This window comes from Muscardinus avellanarius (assembly GCF_963383645.1).
Source record: "Muscardinus avellanarius genome assembly, chromosome: 13".
NCBI lineage: Eukaryota > Metazoa > Chordata > Mammalia > Rodentia > Gliridae > Muscardinus > Muscardinus avellanarius.
The window spans coordinates 26613200-26634405 of NC_137799.1; the positions used below are offsets into that span (position 1 = coordinate 26613200).

Here is a 21206-nt window from a genome sequence, read left to right on the forward strand (position 1 = left end):
TCATTCTTCTACATGTGGATATCTAGTTTTCCCAGCACCTTTTGTTGAAAGGGCTGCATGGTTTTGCGTGTGTGTGTGTGTGTGTGTGTGTGTGTGTGTGTTTGTGTGTGTGTACATAGATTTTTTTTTTTTTGTAATGGGAATTTTAACCAATACATCTATCTCTGAGCTATACCTACAGCCTTTTTATTTTGAAACAAGGTCTCTCTGAAGTTACTAGGGCTGGCCTTAAATCTGCAGTCGTCCTGTTTAGAGCTCCCAAGTATTACAGGTGTACGTATATTTTGCCCTGGTGTTCTTTGCCCCTTGTTTAAGATCATACCTTTTCCCATGGAAAGCTGCCCTTCATCTTTATGTTTGTCCCAGTTCCTTGTGTGTCCTGGAACTTTAACTGCAGAGAGAGAAAGAGAGAGAGAGAGTCAGTCCGTCCGTCCAGGTGGGGCATGGCTGATCTGTCTCCTCTGATTTTTCTGTTTCTTCACTATGGTTTCCTTTCCTCCTCTGTCAAAAAGTCATAAGGACACAGTTTTCTTTCTGCGTATTTGCATGTTACGCGTGAACCTTCAGCGTTTGTCAGCTCACCTGTGTTGCATCTGGATGTGGGGATCATTTGGGAGGGAGCTGTTAAACTTCTTGCTTTTGTTTCTTTCCTTTACCTTGCTCCAAGTGGTGTCACGTTTGTTTCTTTTCTTATTTTAGTGTCAGGTTAAATTTTGTTTTTATTAGTTTGTTCCATTTTTATTTCTCTCATTTTTGTTGGTTATTGGGCAGAGCAGATTTAAAGGTGCAGTTTCATTTGGCTTTTTTGTACTTTTTTGTAACAGAATTATATTGTGGAGTATTAGTATTGTACATACAATGGTACTTGAGTACACGATACATAGCCACACAGGTATATATGCAAATTAAATATTTTTATCTATATAATATAGTTAGGTATTTGCATTTATTTATGTAAGTATTTTTAAGGTAAATTGTTGAGCTTGAAGACAGGGACCTGGCTGGGCGTAGTGGCGCATGCTTGTAATCCCAGCATTCGGGAGGCTGAGACCTGGAGGATCGCGGTTCGTGGACAGCCTCAGCTACTTAGTGAGGCCCTCTGCAACTCAGTGAGACCCGGTTTCAAAATAAAGAATAAAAAATAGGGCAGGGGGTGTAGCTCGGAGGTCGAATGCCCCTGGGTTCCATCCCCAGACCCGAAAAAGAAAAGAAGACAGGGACCTGTCATGTACTTTTTATTTCTTACAGTATGTATCATAAGACATTATGTATAACATCTTTTCTTTAATTGCTAAGGTAATTAAAACCAAGATACATAATTATTTGACTCTGAAAGAAGCAAAAATAGAGAAGAAAAATAAATTTTAAATGAAGTTTATTATTTATTGAGATTCTTTTCTCTTTTTATCCATAATACAGGTACATCAGGAGAGTGTACACATGATTGAAGTCACAAGTAATTTGATTAATGAAACTCTAGCAAATCACCCTGAGTGGGCAAAGTAAGAATATTGTTTTGAAAAGAATAGAGGTGAATGACCTAGTTTCAGTATCTGTTTGCATGAAGTAATCATAATAGTTACATTGGAAGATAAAAGATAGGGTCTGCCAAAGCTTTGAAAATGTGATTTTTGCAGAAGAATGGCATTTAAAATGGGGAGGGGAGTGCTTAAGATATTCAAAATAGTGTATGATAAATGGTAACATATTTATTTTGTTTTGTGCTGTTTTGTTTTGTTTGAGATAAGGTCTTAGAGTGTTGTTCTGGCTGGTCTTGAATTTGTCTTTCTGCCTGAGCCTCTAATAGCTGGGGTTACAGGCCTGAACCACCACACCTGGTTCCAAACCTTATATTTGAATGGAGATTTATAGTTTACAGCATGTTTATAATTTTATCTACCTTATGTCATTTGTTTGAAGTAGATTGAAAACATTATCCCTTTTTGACAGGCTAGGGAACAGGAACTCGAGATAATAATTCTCCAGTGGCAGAGTCAGCACTTAGAACTAGTGTGTCCAGCCAAACGAAGGGGATGTTCTGCTAGAACCCGTGACTCAGCAACATTCTGTATAATTCTTTTTGTGTGTGTGTGTGGTACTGGGGATGGAACCAGGTACATTCTACCTTCAAGCTACACTTTCAGCTTTATTTTTATTCTTCATTTTGAAACAGAGTCTCACTGAGTTGCAAAGGGTCTCACTAAGTAGCTGAGGCTGTCCGTGAACTGCTGTCCTCCTGTCTCAGCCTCCCAAGTGCTGGGATTACAAGCGTGCGCCACCCAGTTTATATAATTCTTGACATATTCCCATGTGTATTATTTTTGGGGAATGGTGGGCAGACTGGCCTAGGGCCACATCCATCCACCTGTTTTTGTGAATGAAGCTCTATGGGAGCCCAGCTATGCCCATTTGTCTACTTACGGGCTCTGTTGATTTGGGACGGCATGGGCAGAGAGTGAGTAATGCAGCAGAGATTGTATGTTCTGCAGGGGCTAAAATATTTATTCTCTGGCCACTTACAGAAAAAAAGTTTGTTGTGGACCCATGCCTCAAGGATCGCTGTGTACTTGTTTAATTTGGCTTTTTTTTTTTTTTGGTGGGTTTGGTGATAGAACCCAGAGGCATTGACCTCCGAGCTACACCCCCTGCCCAATTTTTTATTCTTTATTTTGAAACAGGGTCTCACTGAGTTGCAGAGGGCCTCACTAAGTAGCTGAGGCTGTCCGCAAACAGTCATCCCCCTGTCTCAGCCTCCCGAATGCTGGGATTACACACATACACCACCACGCCCGGCTTAATTTGGCTTTTGTAAGAAGGGTTTTAGGTCTTTGTGTTCACATAGTTGTGCTGTTTATCTGTTGCATAATTATGAAAATAACTGTTTTATAATTATGAAAAATGGCATGACCTGCTTTTCTTTTTATTAGCCCATAGGTAGTCACTAATTAAATTAGGATAACTTGTTGATTTTAGGATAGTAAATTGAGATTTCAGTTGATTTTCTTTTTTGACTTTATTTCTTTATATAAAACCTGCTTAAAGCATTACTTAAGCTTGATTTAGAATCATATTTTAATCTTAAGAGGATATATTTTCAGAATGTATTTTAACTTGCTTACCATATTACCTAGAGCATACCCAAAGTTCTTTTCTCAATATTTGTTAGTTAGAAATTGTGCCATGACTATACAAATGGATTATTATTCAGCATTAAATCCAAATGGACTAACAGTACCTGTACCAATTTGGAGCCTCAAAATAAGTCTGCTAAGTGAAAGAAGTTAGGCAAAAAAGTCTGTAGTGTTGATTCTGTTTATATAAAGTTCTAGAGAAAGAAAACTATACAATCTGTAGTGGCATGGTTAGTGGTTGCCTGCAGATTTGGGTGGGGTGGAGCTCCAGGGAGAGCATACAGAAGGGTGTGAGGAAACTTCAGGCATGATAGATGAGAATATGAGAAGGGCCGCATCAGATTCCACTCTAATAATGTTTCCATCTGTCCTGCAGAGAAAAGATGGAAGGGAGCAGCTCGAAGCTCCTAGAGTAAACCTGAGGAGAGGTGTCGTTGCCTGGAATTGTGGGCTAGTGGGGAGAACAGGAGGGATGGGTTTGTGCAATCTTATGGGATTTGGGTTAGTTGGTGATTAATTGGGTATAGGAAGAAGAAATCTAGTATAACTTGACTCCAGCTTTAGAATTTAATGGATAATGATGGATTCACCAAGACAGGGAAGAGAAGAGCAGATTTGATGGGGAAAATAATTTGCTTTTTTACCTGTTGAGTTTGAGGTGCCTGTAGTAGGTGTACATGGAGGCATCAAGTAGGCTATTCAGGTATGCAGTACAGGAGAGAAATCTAGGGTGAGGTTAAAGTTGGCAGTTGGTGTAGGAATCAGACAAGAGGGCTGAGTTAGAAACAGTAGCAGTAGGAAAGAATAGTATAGTGCACAGAGTGGGTGCCTGGGTATGTGCCCTCCAGCCTGTAAAGCTGAGAAGAAAATGGTAGGTTTGCAGAAAAGAATGAGAGAAGCAAGAAGAAAACCGAGGGTAGAGAACACTTAAAGTAGTAGTGGAGAGCAGATGCCAAACCTGCAGAGCTGGTCAGGGGTCATAGCTCAGTTCTAAAGTGCATGCTTTGTATTCTTAAGTCACTGGGACCAGTCCCCAGCAAAACACGTGCACGCACGCACACACACACACACACACACACACACACACACACACCCTACAGGAAAAGTTAAGAGTGGAATTGGGTTTATTGACTCCAAGAGTAGTTCATTTCATCCCAATTAAGTTGCATTATATCAAGTGAATGCAACATTATTTTATTGTTAGGAAGTGAAGAAGCCAGAAAGTAAGTATAGACTGTTTTATCCCATGTTTGCTCAAGCCTAGCTGGTGGTTGAAGGGAGCAGACAGAACCTGTTTATATGCTGAAGGGAAAGAATTGGTAGAGAAGGAACTAAAAATATTGAGAGAGAGGGGTCATTTTTAGTGCATTCATCTGAAGACAGAGCATGAGAAGACTCCCTGGCACAAATGGAGGCGAGCAGATCCGAAGGGATATGGATGTAAATACTTTGTGTTGTGTGGGATGGTAGGGAAAGTGGGAAATTGGGGCGACATGCCTTTGAGGTAGGAAGTGAGGTCTTCTGCCTTCTGCTCTTTGAACATAATACACTTTAAAATGAAGTTGCCAGAAAGGAGGAACCAACATGAGTCAGCTGTTAGAGCCAAGAAAAAGTCGCCTGGGACCCAGGCAGATAGGTGGAGCCTTTCTTGGGCTCCTAGACTTTCTTCCACGGGAGGAGTCCTCTAGGGCTCAGTCTCAGCCGTCTAGCCCACGGACTCCTTTTCTCTGGTGGTCATTCTTCTGTAGTGAAAACCAACCTGAGCTCTCCATACTTGTTTTGAGTTGTGATAACACTGTCTCTGCTTCTGTTCTGAAGGTTTGCACAATCTGAGCAGCCCCAGTTCAGGAGTTGTAGACAGTTGTTTTGTTTGGTTGGTTTAATTTTTTTTTTTTTTTTTTTTTTTGCGGTACTGGGGATTGAACTCAGAGGCATTCTACTTCCGAGCTACACCCTCAGCCCTATTTTTTATTCTTTATTTTGAAATAGGGTCTCACTGAGTTGTGGAGGGCCTCACTAAGAAGCTGAGGCCGGCAGCAAACCTGTGATCCTTCTGTCTTAGCCTCCCAAGTACTGGGATTACAAGCATGAGCTATCACACCTGGCTTGGTTTAAATTTTGAAGTAATTTAAGTAGGACATTGATAGGGAGGTCCTGTATACTCTATCCCACCTCCTCCTGTGTTATCATTTTTGTAACTATAACACAGTAACAAAACCAGGAAATGTACATTGATGTAATACATTGTGTCCAGACCTCAATATATATATATATATATATATATATATATATATATATATATATATATATATACACATATATATATATACACATATATATATATATACACACTATGCATGTGATTTTTATCATGTGTGTAGGTTCATGTTAGCTCTCTACATGCTAAAGTTACAGAACTGTTCCATCACAAAGCTGCCTATACCTCATCTATGTACCACCCCTTCCTGCAATATAGTTCTAATCCTTGGCAACCACGAATCTGTTTTCTCTCTATAACAGTCTTTTAAGAATGATTTACGTCTATTCATGTAGTGCATGTAGTACTCAGCCTTTTGTGATTTACCTTTTTTTTTTTGTACTGTGGATTGAACCCCAGGGCATTCTACCTCCAAGCTATACCCCCCCCCCAGTCCAATTTTATATTTTATTTGGAAGCAGGGTCTCACTAGCTTGCATAAGGCCTTGCTAAGTTGTCGAGGCTTGCTCTGAACCTGCGATCCTCCTGTTTCAGCCTACAAAGTACTGGGATTACAGGTGTGTGCCGCCATGCCCTGCTTCTTTTAAAGCTACTTAGACCTTGGTGATTTGAGGAAGGTCTGATTCTTTTGCACATGAGTAGGGGTGAGGGGGCAAAGCATTGTGTGTAAAGTACTGGGAGTGGTCTCCTGCAGCTCTCAGTGTCCAGTGGGTTCCTGTCAGGGGGACGGCAGTGGCCCTAGGGAAAATGCATGCAGCAGCCCCTCGTGGAGGAGACCCTGTAAACGATCGTAGATGTGCCTTCTTCCAACTAAGTGCACATGTTACATGCCCTGCGCAGTGCCTCTACCTCCTTTGGATGTGCTTGGGGAGCTGGTGGATAAGTTAGAAGAGTGGGGACATCGAATGGAGCTTCAGAGAAGACAGAGTTGAAGTTGTAGCACACCTTATCTTGTCTTGGACATTCTTTTGTCAGGAGCCCATTTTCTCCTTTCTGTTAGCTAATCTCAAGCATTGAAGTGGAACTCGGTGTCATTTCGTCCTGCCCTACTTGGGTGAAACCTCGTAGGCTAAACCAAGTTGTTTTCAATCTGGGCTGTTCTCCCGATAGGTCGTTCTGTGATAGAGGCCATTTCAGATTGTGTAGGGACTTGGTTCCTGCTGAGGAGTCCTCTCGGCTGAGAGTAGAAGTGATCAGTGATTAGTGACTGGCTGACAGTACCTTCATGAACACCCGAGAGGAAGGGGCTGCAGCGGCCGTGATGGACGAAGGCACAGGCACACCAGTTAGTTCAGCGCAGGTTGCTTAGGTGTTGTTTCTGGCCTGTGGCTCGCTGTGGGGGAGGGGGGTCAGGACTGAGTTGCTGCCTTTGACTTGGTCTCCTATAGCTCTTTAATCTGCTGCTCTCAGGACATGTGCATAGGTTTGTTGGCAAGTTGTTCTTGTAACAACCGGTAAATCTTTTTTTCCAGGCTTAATAGACATTCCTCAGTCGTTAAGGATCCATCCAGACACCTCTGTAAATCCTCACACTTTTGAATAACAAAATAGGATATTATTTTTCCCATAAAAAGTATAGTACCATATATTTGAAAATATGCAGTAATCCTTCAAGCCACTAATGAATTTATATATGTGTAGTAATTTAAAAACAGGTTCAAGGCCAGCTTCGTAGTCTTACACTGTAAAAATCATTATATTTGGAAGCATCTCTAAAATTTTGTCATGTTGAGAAATATTTGGACTGACTGAAGAATTTGCCAAAAAGTTACACAAATATTTTAAATTTATTTAGAGTGTAGGATGCACTGGCTAATACTTAATATTCAAACCATGATGATTCGACATTCTGCTTTTTATTTATCTGAAGTATCATTTTAAAGATCATCACTTTCCTAGGCATCTTGACTTTTGTGGCTTTCAGTGGCAATTTGTTTTCTCTTTATGATCATCTTTTATACACATGCGCAAATACATGAAGATGCTAAGAGTCAAGGTTGTTGCACATTTTACTGGTTGACTCTTCCCCACATGTCAGCTTTGTAACGTCTGTCATATTTGGGCCTCAGCTTCAGGTGCTGCTGGTCCATGGACCTTTTGAGAACCTTGTCTCAGATGCTGAGTATCCCAGAGTCACAACCACCAACCCTGGTTCTGAATTAGGCCAATGAGGCAGGACATGTGTGAACAGAGAAACCATGTAGAGTAGAAGGAGGGAGGCTGTGGGGAAAGTGGGTCTAAATACTGAGGAAAAATGGAAAGAAAATCCTCAGTGTGTTAGGCCTGGATGCGAACAATTCCTGCTCGTGATGCATTTGTCTGTGTGTACTAGTGACCAATCAAACGTTTACTATTGCTTGCTCTAGTCCATCAAGTTCAAAGTGTTATTGGAATGTTGCACTAAAAATATGCTTTTCCCCCCATTTTTCAAATTTTATTTTAAATTAGTTGGCTTCCTGAGGCGCAGGTGGTCCAGAGAGCCCTGAGTTCTGCGGCTAACAATGTGTATCAATATGGGCGAGAATGGATAACGCACAAGGTAAGGGAGGGACCGTTCTCGTGACTTCCTCTGCGGGGTCTTCACTGGTGGTGATGTCTTGCTCCAAGAATGTATAACTAGAGATTCTGTTTGGAACAATCTCCATTTTTGTAGTAGGCTTAAATCTACAGGTTGTCAAGCACTACACAATGAAATTAAACCTTCTGTACAATTGCACTGAATAGTGAATTGCTTGCTTCTTTACTTTTACTTTTAAGGTAGATGTGATTCGTTATTTGTGTTTTAGGAGAGAATGATCAACAGACTTGGGTGGTCAAGTAAGACTTTGTGGAGAAAAAGGTATTAATGCATATCCAATCCTCTTATCTGCCAGTAACTGCTTGGCAGTTTCCATTTGGTCTCATTTAATCTTTCCAAGAAAGCGGCAGTAGTCTGATTTATTTTGCCTACTTTACAAATGAGGGAACAGATTCAACATGGCTAAGTAAGTCCCTGAGAGTGGTGTAGTAAATTGATTTCAAACTGATGACTTAGCTCCAAATCCCTGTCTTCCTTCTGTAGCATCCTGGCAGTGTCTGCCTGGAACTGGTGTAAATGCTTTCACATGGCACTAGAGATAAACTCCGAAGGAAGGGCAGATCAAGGAAGAGTGTATTTTAAGAAGGGTACCTCATTCAGGTGAGCAAAGAAGCAGATAGGAGTGTGCTTGAGGAGATGACGTGACTGAAGAGGAGGGAGCTGTGCAAAGGGAGTGGACCACAGGGAAGAAGCCTAGTCTTGCAGTAAAGATTGGCCTCTGAGCTAGGCATTCGGGACATCCTTATCTACCCATAGTATTGCTCTTAGGTGTAAACATAAATTACAGTTTTTTTTCCCCCCCGGTACTGGGTATGTAACCCAGGGGCAGTCTACCTCCAAGCTACCCCCTAGCCCTATTTTTTATTAATTATTTTGAAATGAGGTCTCACTGAGTTGCAAAGGGCCTCACTAAGTAGCTTAGGCTGTCCACAAACTGTGAGCCTCTTGTCTCAGCCTCCCACGTGCTGGGATTACAAGTGTCCACCACCATGCCCTGCTAAATTGCAGTTTCAATATACTGAAGTAATTGGGATCTTGTAGCAATTGACAGGATTTGTTGCAGTGAGATTTATGCCCAGAAAACTCTGTGAATATGTGATCCTTGTTCAGAACCGAAATCTCCCCCTTATAGAAGATACACTGCACATACATAGGTGTATTAATCTAGTAACCTAAAGATAGAATTATAGTCTACTTCAAGGTTGAAAGGTGTGTTATTGATTTTCTCTGCCTCAAATAATTTAATCAGTCATCACATGTTAATACTTTTAACAGAATGTTTTTGAATAAGTGAAAGGTAAATATGTAGATACAGAGCTCAGAATTGTCACAGAAGGATGATCCAGCCATTGTAGAAAGCTTTTAGCCTTTTATAAACATGTTTCTGCTGAAATCGTACCATTTTATTCTTGGCTTACTTTTTTTTTTTTGGTACTGGGGCATTTTACCTCCAAGCTATACCCCCAGCCCTATTTTTCATTCTTTATTTTGAAACAGGGTCTCACTGAATTCCAAAGGGCCTCACTAAGTAGCTGATGCTGTCCCCGAACCGCAATCCTTGATCGTCCTGTCTCAGTCTTCCAAATGTTGGGATTACAAGCATGCGTCACCACATTCAGCAGCCTTGACTTACGTATTTGGTAGAAATATTTATTCTGGAATTCTTACATTTTTGTGAAGAGGATAAAGATAGGGAATTTTGTGTAGCTGGAAAAATGCACCTTAAACAGAGTAGATTTCATATTATTTAGTAAAAAGAAATATGTATACAATCTTTTGCTTAAGATTCTAAAAATGAAAACAGCTGAAGAGGGGTTTTTAATTTAGAAGATGGATAATCTCTAAATACAACCATTGAATGTCCGTCAACTAATGGATAAATCAATCAGAGATGGTAGGTTGTCAGTGTCTAGTGCACTGGAGACCTGAGGGTAAAGCCTATTAATCACGGGACACAGGGGATGCAGGTTTTTTCATGTACACTGCATGTTTTATTGAGAGAGCAATCAGATTTTTATAGAGAAAGCTTCTATGGGATCCATAGACAAATTAGCTATTTCAGACATTACAAGGTTATCTTAAAGCAACAATGGATGTGTGTAAGTAAAGTCAAAGGACTAATCTCAAACTTAAAGCAACTCTTTGTTTTACAAATAGAAGCAAGGAACACCTGTGACTGCTCATAACATCTCAAGCTGTTTATCATACCAATAAGTTTTCTGAGAGATGTCTATGCTGGGAAGGACATGCAAAGAGTCTGGAGCCGCTTCCTGACCTTCAAGGGAGCTTGACAAAACTCCTAGCTCACTGATTAGAGGAAGTGTGCTTGCCTCCCAGCCTGGCATTCCACGCTGCTTCTCAGGAGCCAGAGTTGCTTCGTTAACCCTTTAAGCAGGAGCCTGCATCTCAGTACTCTCACAGTAGGTTTATATAATGGGATATTATTTAACCATATAAAAGAATAAAGTACTGAAAAATTACAACATTATTAACCTTGAAACCATGCTAAGTAAAATAAATAATCATAAAAGACCACATGCATTCATTTACATGAAATGCCCAGAGTATGTGACTCTACAGGACAGAAAATAGAGTGTTTCCAGGAGTAGGTGGGATTGGAGCAAGATGAGGGAGCAACTGCTAATGGGTGTGGAATTTCCCTTAAAATGATAAAATACTTTGAATTTAATTGTGATAACGGTAGCATAACTGCATGTACTTTAACCCACTGAATTATACACTTATATGGGTGGATTATAAGGCCTGTGAATTATATCTCAAATTATTTTAAAAAGCTGCAAATGTAACTTTTTTTTTTTTTTTCTACACCCCTACCCCAACCAGTCTCCTTTTATTCCCTTTTTCTGGTATTTTCCTTCCTTTCTTTTTTTTTTTTAAATTTAATTTTATTGGTGCACTGTATTCATGCATCATAGTGGGATACAAACTTTTGTAGACATACATGCACACATCGCCCAGTCAGCCCCCACCCGATCCCCACCCCATTCCCTCCCCATCCCTCCTTCCCATGCTTGGCTTAGTGGTTGACATCTAGTATTATAGCAATTTGTCCAAAATTAAAAATGTTAATCTCACATAACAGTTTCATTTGTCTGATACCAAGCTTTTGATAACTTAAAGATAACATTTCAATATTTCTTTTTGCTTTTTTTCTTACCAGAGCATTATTTTTTCTGTTTTTTTAGGTGAAACTATCATATATTCATATATTTATTTTTCAGAAAAAAATCTATCCTAATCTGGAATATGAATTCTAGATACCAAAAACGATCTTGAAAAAGAACAAAGCTAGCAGATATATAATTTCTGATTTCAAACCATATAAAGCTACAATAATTGAAACAGTGTAATACTGTTCTAAAGGCAGATATATAAACCATTGGAGTTAAATACAAGCCTAGAGCTAAATTCTTCCCTATATTGTCAAGTTATTTTTGACAAGGTTTCCACGAACATTTGGTGGTAGAAATAATAATCTTTTAACTAAATATTGTTGAAAAATAATAATTACATGGAAAAGAATAAAATTGGACCCTTACCTAATCCCACATACAAGTATTAACTCAAAATAGATAAAAGACCTAAATATAAATCTTAAGACTATAAACTTTTAGAAGAAAATCTGGGTCATAAAACCTCACAACATTGAAATTGGCAGTGATTTCTTGGTTATGATTTCAATGGCACAGGCAACAGAAGAATATACAAACTCCCTAAAAAATAAAAAAAAATATTGTATATCCAAAGACAATGTAAACAGAGTTAAAAGTTACTAATAGAACTGGATAAAATATTTCCAAATGCTATATCTGAAGGTATATTAATATTCCAACTAGAAATCCTAAAAATTAACAACAATAAAGGCAAACAATACAATTTAGAGATAGGTAAAAGACTAACATAAATAATGAATCTCCACAGATAACCAATCTTAGTTGTCTGTTGGATGGAAAATCTTGTTTCTCTAGTTCTGGTGTGTGTTACCTATTTCTTCTTTGTAGTTAATCTCTTTGAGTATTTTCTCTAATGCTGGTTTTGAAGACATAAATTCCTTCAGTTTCTGTTTGTCATGGAAGCTTCTTATTTCCCCATCTAATTTGATAGAAAGTTTTGCTGGGTAGGAAATTTTTGGCTGGAAGTTGTTTTCTTTCAGAGTTTGGAATATGTTACTCCAAGCCCTTCTGGCTCTCATGACTTGGTTTGGGAAGTCTGGAGTGATTCTAATTGGTTTGCCTCTGAATGTCACTTGGCCCTTTGTTTTTGTTGCCTTTAAGATTCTCTGCTTGGCTTCCACATTGGTCATTTTGACAATTATGTGGCGTGGGGATCCTCTTCTCTGATCCTGTCTAAAGGGAGTTCTATAAGTTTCCTGGATCTGTGTATCAACCTCTTGCTCTATATTTGGAAAATTTTCTGCTATTACTTCCTTGAAGAGATTGTTGATCCCTTTGGTTTCACTTTCTTTTCCCTCCTCTATTCCAATTATTCTTAGGTTAGCTCTCTTAAGATGGGCCCATATTTCTTCCATATCAGATTCCTGCTGTTGGATATTTTTTTCTAGATTAGAAACTATGCATTCATTTTTGGATTGCTCATCTTCTAAGAGCGAGATTCTGTTCCCCATGTGTTCTAATCGGTTGTTTGTGCTTTGAATTGAGGCCTTTACTTCATTAATTGCATCCTTTATCTCTTTTTGGCTCTCTCTGAGTTCTTTTCGAAGCACCTCTATTATTTCTAGAGTTATTTTCCTGATTTGATCTTCTAGAAATCTCTGATTTTCTGTTTTATCGGGTTCTGATGTTGTGGGGTTGCGCGCATTCATTACTCCAGTGTTATTCCTCTTTCCCATGATTTCGGAGGTTTGTGCCTTCTCTGGGTTCTTCCCTTAGGTCACTATGACTTCACTTAAGGTGCTCTGGATCTCGAGTCTGTATTATCTCAGACCCCACTACTCCTTTACTGGGTTGTATCACAGAGTCTCCAACCCAGGGAGTCGATAGAGGCTGCTTTAAACTATGGGGGGTGCCAGGTTGCACGTTCTCCTATGGTGTGATATCTCTGCCACCACCACTCCCTCACTGGGTCAAGTCCCAGTGAGTACAGTACTGGGATTTCTCCTCTGTGGCCCGCAATTTGACTCACTGTTCTTGAGTACGCAGATGTAGCTGTACTGGACTCGGTGAATTCACTGCTGCTGCCGCCGCCAGTGGCAATATGGCGCCTCTGTCACGCCCTCGGCCGTGAGGCTGGCGTATTTTTTCTTCTCTGGTTTTGATTTCCACTCTGAATCCCTGCAGCGTGTGCTGAGCTCGGCCACTGGGAGCTTTAGACGCTCTCTGCGTGGAGAAATCCCGCCTGGCTGTTCCGCAGTGGCTCACCTCGGCTTGCTGTAGCCATCCGTTGAGTTCGCCGCTGCCGCCGGCAGTATGGCGCTGCTGCCGCATCCTCGGGCGCGTGTGTCTCCTCTGTGGCCCTGAGCTCTGTTCTCAGTCCGCTTTCTCTCTGGAGCCTGGTGGTTTTTTTTGTTTTTCTGGTGATGGTGTTTTCTGGCTATGAAAGGCGCTGGTTTTGTGGTAATGGAGATTGGTTGTTAGCGGGGCTCTTAAGCCCCGCTTTTCTCGGTCGCCATCTTCCCGGAAGTTAAATGTAACTTTTTAATAAGCCTCAGACCTTGTCTAATTAAGCATCCTGTATGAAAAAAATAGGGTTGTAAGTCTAGAGAAACTGGAGCTAGGAGGAAATGTCATGTCTTCAAGAGTGTTTCAGGATGTGTTAGGTAAAGGCAGAGAAGGTTCCGGGCTGTCTGAGGCCAGCTTACTTTGTCAGCCTCATCTCCTGCTTCCCTATGTGTCTGGCTCATACTCAGGCCTCCCACTTGGCTTTCCTCACTCAGCATCCTTGCTTAGCTGCTCTTTCTGCCTAAGTCCTTTCTAGATGTGTATCTAGAGATGCTGCCCTGGACCAGCAAGACCATAAGAAATGTTTCCTATGTCTTTTCTGCCATGACCAGAGTAAAGAGTCAGTCTACAGACATGCCAGGCATGGGGCTAAGTGCTGGAAGAAAGGCAGCAAACCAGAGTTAGCACCCTCCCAGAGCGTGTGCCACAGTGAACCAGAGTTAGCACCCTCCCAGAACGTGTGCTACAGCGAACCAGAGTTAGCACCCTCCCAGAGCATGTACCACAGCGAACCAGAGTTAGCACCCTCCCAGAGTGTGTACCACAGTGAACCAGAGTTAGCACCCTCCCAGAGCGTGTGCCACAGCGAACCAGAGTTAGTACCCTCCCAGAGCGTGTGGCACAGTGAACCAGAGTTAGCACCCTCCCAGAGCGTGTGCCACAGAGAACCAGAGTTAGCACCCTCCCAGAGCGTGTACCACAGCGAACCAGAGTTAGCACCTTCCCAGAGTGTGTACCACAACGAACCGGAGTTAGCACCCTACCACAGTGTGTACCACAGTGAGAGGAGGCGATCATTAAGCATGCAGTCAGAAATGTCAGGTGCCATGGCTGCTGCATTCCAGGGGAATGTGGTGGAAAGGGACTTGGGAGCCTTCAGAGGAGAGCTCGACATGACAACATTTCCACCAAGACTTGAGTGATGAGGAGAAGGTGCTTGCGAAGTCTGGGGAAAGCTTGTTTTGAGCACAGGGCAGAATAAACGCAAAGGTTCAGAGGTAATAGGCTGCTTGAAGGACAGGCAGAAGGCAATGAGAAGGCCTGCATGGCTGGAGTAGGGAGTGCAGCGCCATAGGTCATGGTAAGAAGTTGGAATTTTACTTTAGTTATAATGTAAGCATTTACAAGTTTAGCATAGAAAGGAGTATGGCCTGATTCATGATTTTGAAGGAGAATTTTGGCGGCTTTATAAAGGAGCAAGGAAGAAGAATGCGCAGGGAAGCCAGATAAAAAGTTACAGTCTGTGTGAGAGATGTTGATGATTTGAACCAGATTATGGACAGTGGAAGAAATGGTCAGATTTGGGTTTTACTTTTGAGCTTGTTCTAATAGAAATTACTTGTGAATTAGACTTACAATGTAAGGAAAGTAAGTTTGGTTTACCTAACTATAGGGATAGCTATGATGGAAAAGACTTGGAGGTAGCCTACTGGTAGGTTTAGGTGTGTGGGTGAATCAGTAATTCTATTTGGGGCATATGTAGTTTGAGAAAATGCCCATTAAATATCTGGGAGAGAAGAGCCACCAAGACAAATGGACATACATAGCTGAGGCTCAGGGGAGCAGATGGTGGCTGGAGAATCATCAGATGATGTCTATAGGATGGGATGAGGTGGCCTCTATTAGTTTTCTAGGGCTGACATAACAATATTGCAGACAGGGTGACTGAAACAACAGAACTGTATCTTCGCACATCTCTGGTGGCTCCGAGTGTGGGATCGAGGCTTGGGCAGGCTGTCTTTCTGAGGTGAGGCCTCTCTCCCTGGCTTCTCAGTGGCTGTCTTCTTCCTGTGGCTTCACATGCTCTGTGTCCCAGTCTTTCCTTGTAAGGACACCAGTTATAGTGAATTATGGCCTGTCCTGATAGCGTCATTTTTACTCAATTACTTATTTAAAAGGCCTTATCTCTAAATTCAACCTCATTCTGAAGTATTGATGGCAAGGGGCTTTAACGTGAATTTTGGGATGGACACACTCTAGCCCATTACATGTTCTGAAGAGAAAGTGTGCATAGAAAAGGACCACAGAGAGACCTGTGAAGCACTGAAGCTTTGGGAGGTTAGAGAAGGAGCCAGTCGACAGCACTTGAGGTAGCAGGATGACCAACTGTGTAGCATTCATGCCTAGAGACAAAAGCCTACCAAGAAAGATTGATATCAAGAAAGATTGGGTCAGCCATGGCAAATGCTCCCAAGATCTCAAGATAGGTACAGAGAACTGCCCCCTGCTTTTGCCTCCCTATTATTATTAGTTTTTTTTTTTTTGGTGGTCCTGGGGTTCCTGGAAGCCCTTCTACCTCCGGGCTACACTCCCATACCTATTTTATATTTTTATTTGGAAACAGGGTCTCTTAAGCCAGCGTGGCTGGCTTCGAACCTGCGCGATCCTCCTGTCTCTGCCTCCCAAGCACGGGGATTACAAGCGTGCACCACCACGCTCAGCTTTGCCTCCCTATTTTAAGATGAGGTTATTTGTCTTCGGTTAGGTGGCTCTCAAGTGGCTTTCTGTTTTTAATGCTTTCTTGCCTTCCATCATTCTTCTGATAGCAGTTGCAAAGAAGACAAAGTCTAACGGAGTATAAGTCTAAAGGAGTATAAGTTCTGTTACCATTTGACTTGGTTCCCACAAACCCAGAATCCGGTCTGACCAGTCATAGTTACCTGAGGCGGGATATCTCTCAATACGTAGAGTAAGGGAAGAATTTATGTTTAGGCTAAAATCCTGAGCTAGGGCGATGGGACCACACAAGTCAGTAAGCATGGCTCTATTTCTACTGTTTTGTCATTATCTGGGGTAACTGTCTAGAGACCTAAAAATAGAGGAAAGAAAAAGGAAGCAAAGAAATGAGAGAGGAAAGGGGGTTTACAGAGAACCCCAAGGAATAGAATATACGTAAGTAACATAATATGGCTGAAGATAATTAAATAGTTTGGAACCTTTTAGATTGGTTTGGACAAATGAAGAGCCTTCATATATCAAATCTTACTGGATTGTCTGAAATATTAAAGTAGATTATATCTATTTTTTTTTTATCTAGCTTCATAAAATTCTAGGAGATAAAATGAACAATACTGCTGTAATTGAGAAGCAAGTACTAGAACTCTGGGACCGACTGTATCATTCTTGGTTTGTAAAGGTAAGTTATTTTACCTAAAGATTTCCATTGTAAACTAATACGGTCTCTGGCACGTGTGTGTGTGTGTGTGTGTGTGTGTGTGTGTGTGTGTGTGTGTGTGTGTGTGTGAGAGAGAGACAGAGAGAGAGAGAGAGAGACAGAGAGAGAGAGAGAGAGAGAGAGAGAGAGAGAGAGAGAGAGAGAGAGAGAGAGAATGAGAATGAATTACTAACCCCTGGGGCATTCTACCTCCGAGCTAAACCTCCAGCCCTGTTTTATTTTTTACTGGGTTGCTGAGCGTCTCCCTACATCACTGAGGCTTTCCTTTAACCTGTGATCCTCCTGTCTCAGCCTCCCAAGTACTAGGATTAACAGACGCGAGCCGCGTGAGCCACCATGTCCTTTCACTCTATGGACTTATTGACTCAATTGGATTAACGTTGGGATTTTATTTATTGACATTTTTAAATTTCAAGATCTTAAGTGTTAGGCCATTAAAAGTCATTTTGTGGTGATGGTTTGTCTCTGTGGCAGAACCTGTTCGTCCATCTGGCATGTCAGTAGTTTGTCTTCTGCTTATTATTATAGACAATGTCTAGTCCTCTAAGTAGCTCTGTGCAGTAGAAATGTAATGCAAAATACATGATTTTTTTTCTTTGATGCTGGAGATTGAACCTGGGGCCTTATGCATGTCTGCCACTGAGCTACATGCCTATCCTCAGCAAGCCTCCTTTGTGATGCTGTTTTTTCTAGTTACATTAAATGATTAAAATTGGTTAAATTAATTATATATATTTTATTTAACCTAATGTACCCCAAATACTATAGTTTCAAGATGTGACCAATAGAAGAAACATTTTTTTGTAATTTTTTAAAATTTTATTTTATTGGTACACTATAGTTTCACATAATGTGGATCAATAGAAGAATTTTGATGAGATATTATACATTCATTTTAAAATATAGTCTTTAAAATCTAATTTGCATTGTATACCAATAGCAAATCCCAGTTTTGGGGCTAACCACATTTTAAGTGCTTATTTTATCCACATGTGGATATTTGCTACTATTTTGGAAAGTACAGTTCTAAACATTAAGAACATTTCAAGGAAGTGGAGATGATCTAAATGTGTAGAGACCTTTATTTTAAATCAAACTTGAATGCTATTTGTTCTTACGTACTTTTACATCTGAGTAAAAGTAAGTAAGAAGTAAGATTGAAAGTAAGTAAGTAAGATTGAAAGTAAGAGAATTTTTCACCAAGCATAAAATTGGTTTGACAGTGGCCGGTGCAGCTGAGCCAGGTCCCACACTGGGTCCAGTGGGCCACGGTGCCCTGCTGTGTGTGGTGGGGCAGAGGTGGTGGATTTTCTCCAGGAGATGAAAGGAGAGGAGTCTGTTGGTTCTTTGTTATCACCTCCTCCCTCCCTCTTTTGTTTGTGTGGGGGTTGTTCTCTTTTGTTGCTGAGAAAGGGCTGACCTTAGGCTGCCTGGCTCAAGTGATCCCCCTGCCTTAGCCTCTCAAACAGCTGGGAGTACAGGCACATGTCACTGCACCTGGCTTCTGGATGGAAGGTTAATTAAGAAGATGAGCAGCCGGGCGTGGTGGCGCACTCTTGTAATCCCAGCATCCGGGAGGCTGAGATTGGAGGATCCCAGTTTGTGGACAGCCTCGGCTACATACTGAGACCCTTCACAACTCAGTGAGACTGTTTCAAAAAATAAAAAGACTAAAAAATAGGACTGGGGGTGTAGCTCGGAGGTAGTATGCCCCCGGGTTCCATCCCTAGTACTGCAAAAAAAGGAAAAGAAAAAAAAAAGATGATGAGGAAGGGGAAGTAAAGCAAAAATGGAAAGCCAAGAAAAAAGTAAAAGGGAATACAGTAGTGTAGACTTTTGTGTCTGTTAATTAATAAATGTGTTTAGACGTGTATTTAGAAAGGGAGTACTTGAGGCAGCCTTTGACCCGTTTCTAGAGTGTAAATGGAAAAGTATATTTTGGGGCTTTAGATGGAGTTCTTAATTGATTTCTTAAATAATGTAAGGTTTTCCACCTCTGTGTACTTGCTGATGTGCATAAGTGAAGTAAAGCAAAATGGGACACTGATGCTCTTTATCCTTCAGCTTAGGATAGACATTTCACATCTAAACTGTTTTATGCCATAGAATGTGACACATTCCGGAAGGCACAAAGGACACAAGATGCAAGTGAGTCGTCAGAACAGCTGGCTGGGAGACATTCTGGACTGGCAAGATATTGCTTCCTTCGTGCATGAGAACATTGAGACATTTCTTTCGGTGAGACGTTGTATTTATAGTTAAAGTAGACTAATGTGTAAAAACAGAAACTCTCATTCCAGGTTTTCTTGATACACATGAAGGCCTTCAGTTACCCAGTTTATAATGCCATGGCATGTAGATTCAAGAGCTCTAAATGCACTAGGAATGCTCGAAAGCCATAGTTCTCAGGTGTACTGCTTGGTACAGAGATGCTGAATATTGTAGCACATGGATGATGATTCATGTGGCTCTCAGATTCTCAGATAGGTATCTCCATCCACCAGGCTTACCAGAATGTCCCCAGCTGGACCACTGTGGAGGGGTCTACTTTTCTGGTGGGTGAAGTTCCTGACATATGGAAATATGGTTCCCCTTGCATTAGGGAGGCTCCGTATCCACAGGTTTACTTGTTATTCCCCTGCTTTCCTGCCACACTCTCCACCCCCACGTTCTTACAGCATTGCTGAGTGTTCATTTCCGCTCAGCATCGTTCTCCAGTAGGCTTTGTGAGGTGTCCTGGCATGTGGCTCTTCACAGAGCTGATAATTTTCTTGTGAATAAACTTGTGACTCATGATATTAACAAAAGTTGAGGTTTGCAGTGTCCTATTTTTAAAAGTTGAAGTTTTATCAAAGTGATACATGACCATAGCTGAGAAGTCAGTGCCTTTAATATTTTTATTTTTAAAAAGGTAGAGCTTGCCCTGTGCCTCCAGCCACAGTCTCCAGGAGTAACTGTCAGTTCCAGAAGCAGATTTCTCTGGGTGTTTACCCCTGAATTTCTAAAATAATGTTTATACTCCTCTTTCTTGTTTTGCCATTTTAGGTATTATCTTTTGGCTTCCAATTATGGAAGACGAAGGTAAAGATGCGACTTTCTTACAAGTCCTTCAGTGCCTTCTTACAGCTCTGTGATTTTCTTTCAATTCTTCCTGCCCTTAGCCTCTGCCTGCACTCACGCTCCTCCCTCCCTCACACTCACCTGAGATGGCTGCAACAGGTCAGAATCGAGTCTAAGAAACTCATATCCTTCAGGCTCATTTTTGGGGTTTTTTTAAGAGAGGGGGACTCACTGTGTTTTTGTTGTTGTTTTTGGTACTAGGACTTGAACTCAGGGGTGGTCTACCTCCAAGGTATACCTCTGCCTTTTTGGTTTTTATTTTATTTACTTTGAAACAGGCTATCACTGAGTTGCTGAATCTGTCCTCAAACCTGCCATCCTTCTGTCTCAGTCCCTCAAGTACTGCGATTATAGGCATTTGCCACCATACCTGGCTTCCCTGTGTTTTTAAGAGTCAGAGATTTAGCCAGGCAACATTTGGGAGGCTGAGACCCGAGGATTGCGATTCGTGGACAGCCTCAGCTACTTAGGCCCTCCACAACTTACTGAGACCCTATTTAAAAATAAAGAATAAAAAATAGGGCAGGGGTATAGCTCAGAGGTTGAATGCCCCTGGGTTCCATCCCAGACCTGCAATCAATCAATCAATCAATAAATAAATAAATAAAGTCAGAGATTTACTGTATTGCTCAGGTTGGCCTTAAACTCCTGGCCTCAGTTGCCTCAGCCTTCTGAGCAGACGCTACTCCACATTATTATATATATATATTTTTTTTTTTCTTTTTTCTTTTTTTGCGGTACTGGGGATGGAACCAGGGGCATTCTACCTCCAAGCTACATCCCCAGCCCTATTTTTATTCTTCTTATGTTGAAACAGGGTCTCACTCAGTAGCTGAGGCTGTCTGCCAACCGAGATTCTCTGGTCTCCGCCTCCTGAATGCTGGGGTTACAAGTATGTGGCATCATGCCTGGCTTATTTTATGTTTTTGATAATCCCTTACCTCTGTTTTATCTAGGCCAGTGGTTCTCAAACATTTTGGTTGAGGATTCCAAAGGCAGTATTTATCCATTTATTAAATAGTAGCATTACATGTTAACATTATAGAACATGTTTTTAATTTATGAAAAATACTGTCTTCTAAAATTAAAAAAGATTTATTGGGAATATTGACTTTTAATATTTGCTAATCTATTTGATATCTGGATTCTGTTATCTCCGGTGCCTTCAGTCCCTTGGGATCTTTTTGTTTTGATTGAATACATAAAAAATATTCAGCCTTACACAGATACTTAGTTGGAAAAGAGGGGAACCTTTTAACAGGTTTTAATTGTGGCTGTTTTTCTT

At 41.1% G+C, this 21206-nt stretch overlaps 1 protein-coding gene across 3 annotated transcripts in view; it reads left to right on the forward strand.

Moving 5' to 3' along the window:
* Nucleotides 1-21206, forward strand: part of TMEM245 (transmembrane protein 245) — a gene marked incomplete at both ends in the record, with an annotated part of 94799 nt that overhangs the window by 41545 nt on the left and 32048 nt on the right. For 2 of the 3 annotated variants that reach the window (XM_080709425.1, XM_080709426.1), the window contains 4 exons: nucleotides 1420-1502; nucleotides 7798-7888; nucleotides 16664-16762; nucleotides 18908-19039. In XM_080709425.1, coding sequence (XP_080565551.1) covers nucleotides 1420-1502; nucleotides 7798-7888; nucleotides 16664-16762; nucleotides 18908-19039 — 405 coding nt within the window. Of the gene's footprint in view, nucleotides 1-1419; nucleotides 1503-7797; nucleotides 7889-16663; nucleotides 16763-18907; nucleotides 19040-19846; nucleotides 19883-21206 lie in introns of all 3 variants that reach the window. The other variant, XM_080709424.1, reaches the window with a different exon arrangement.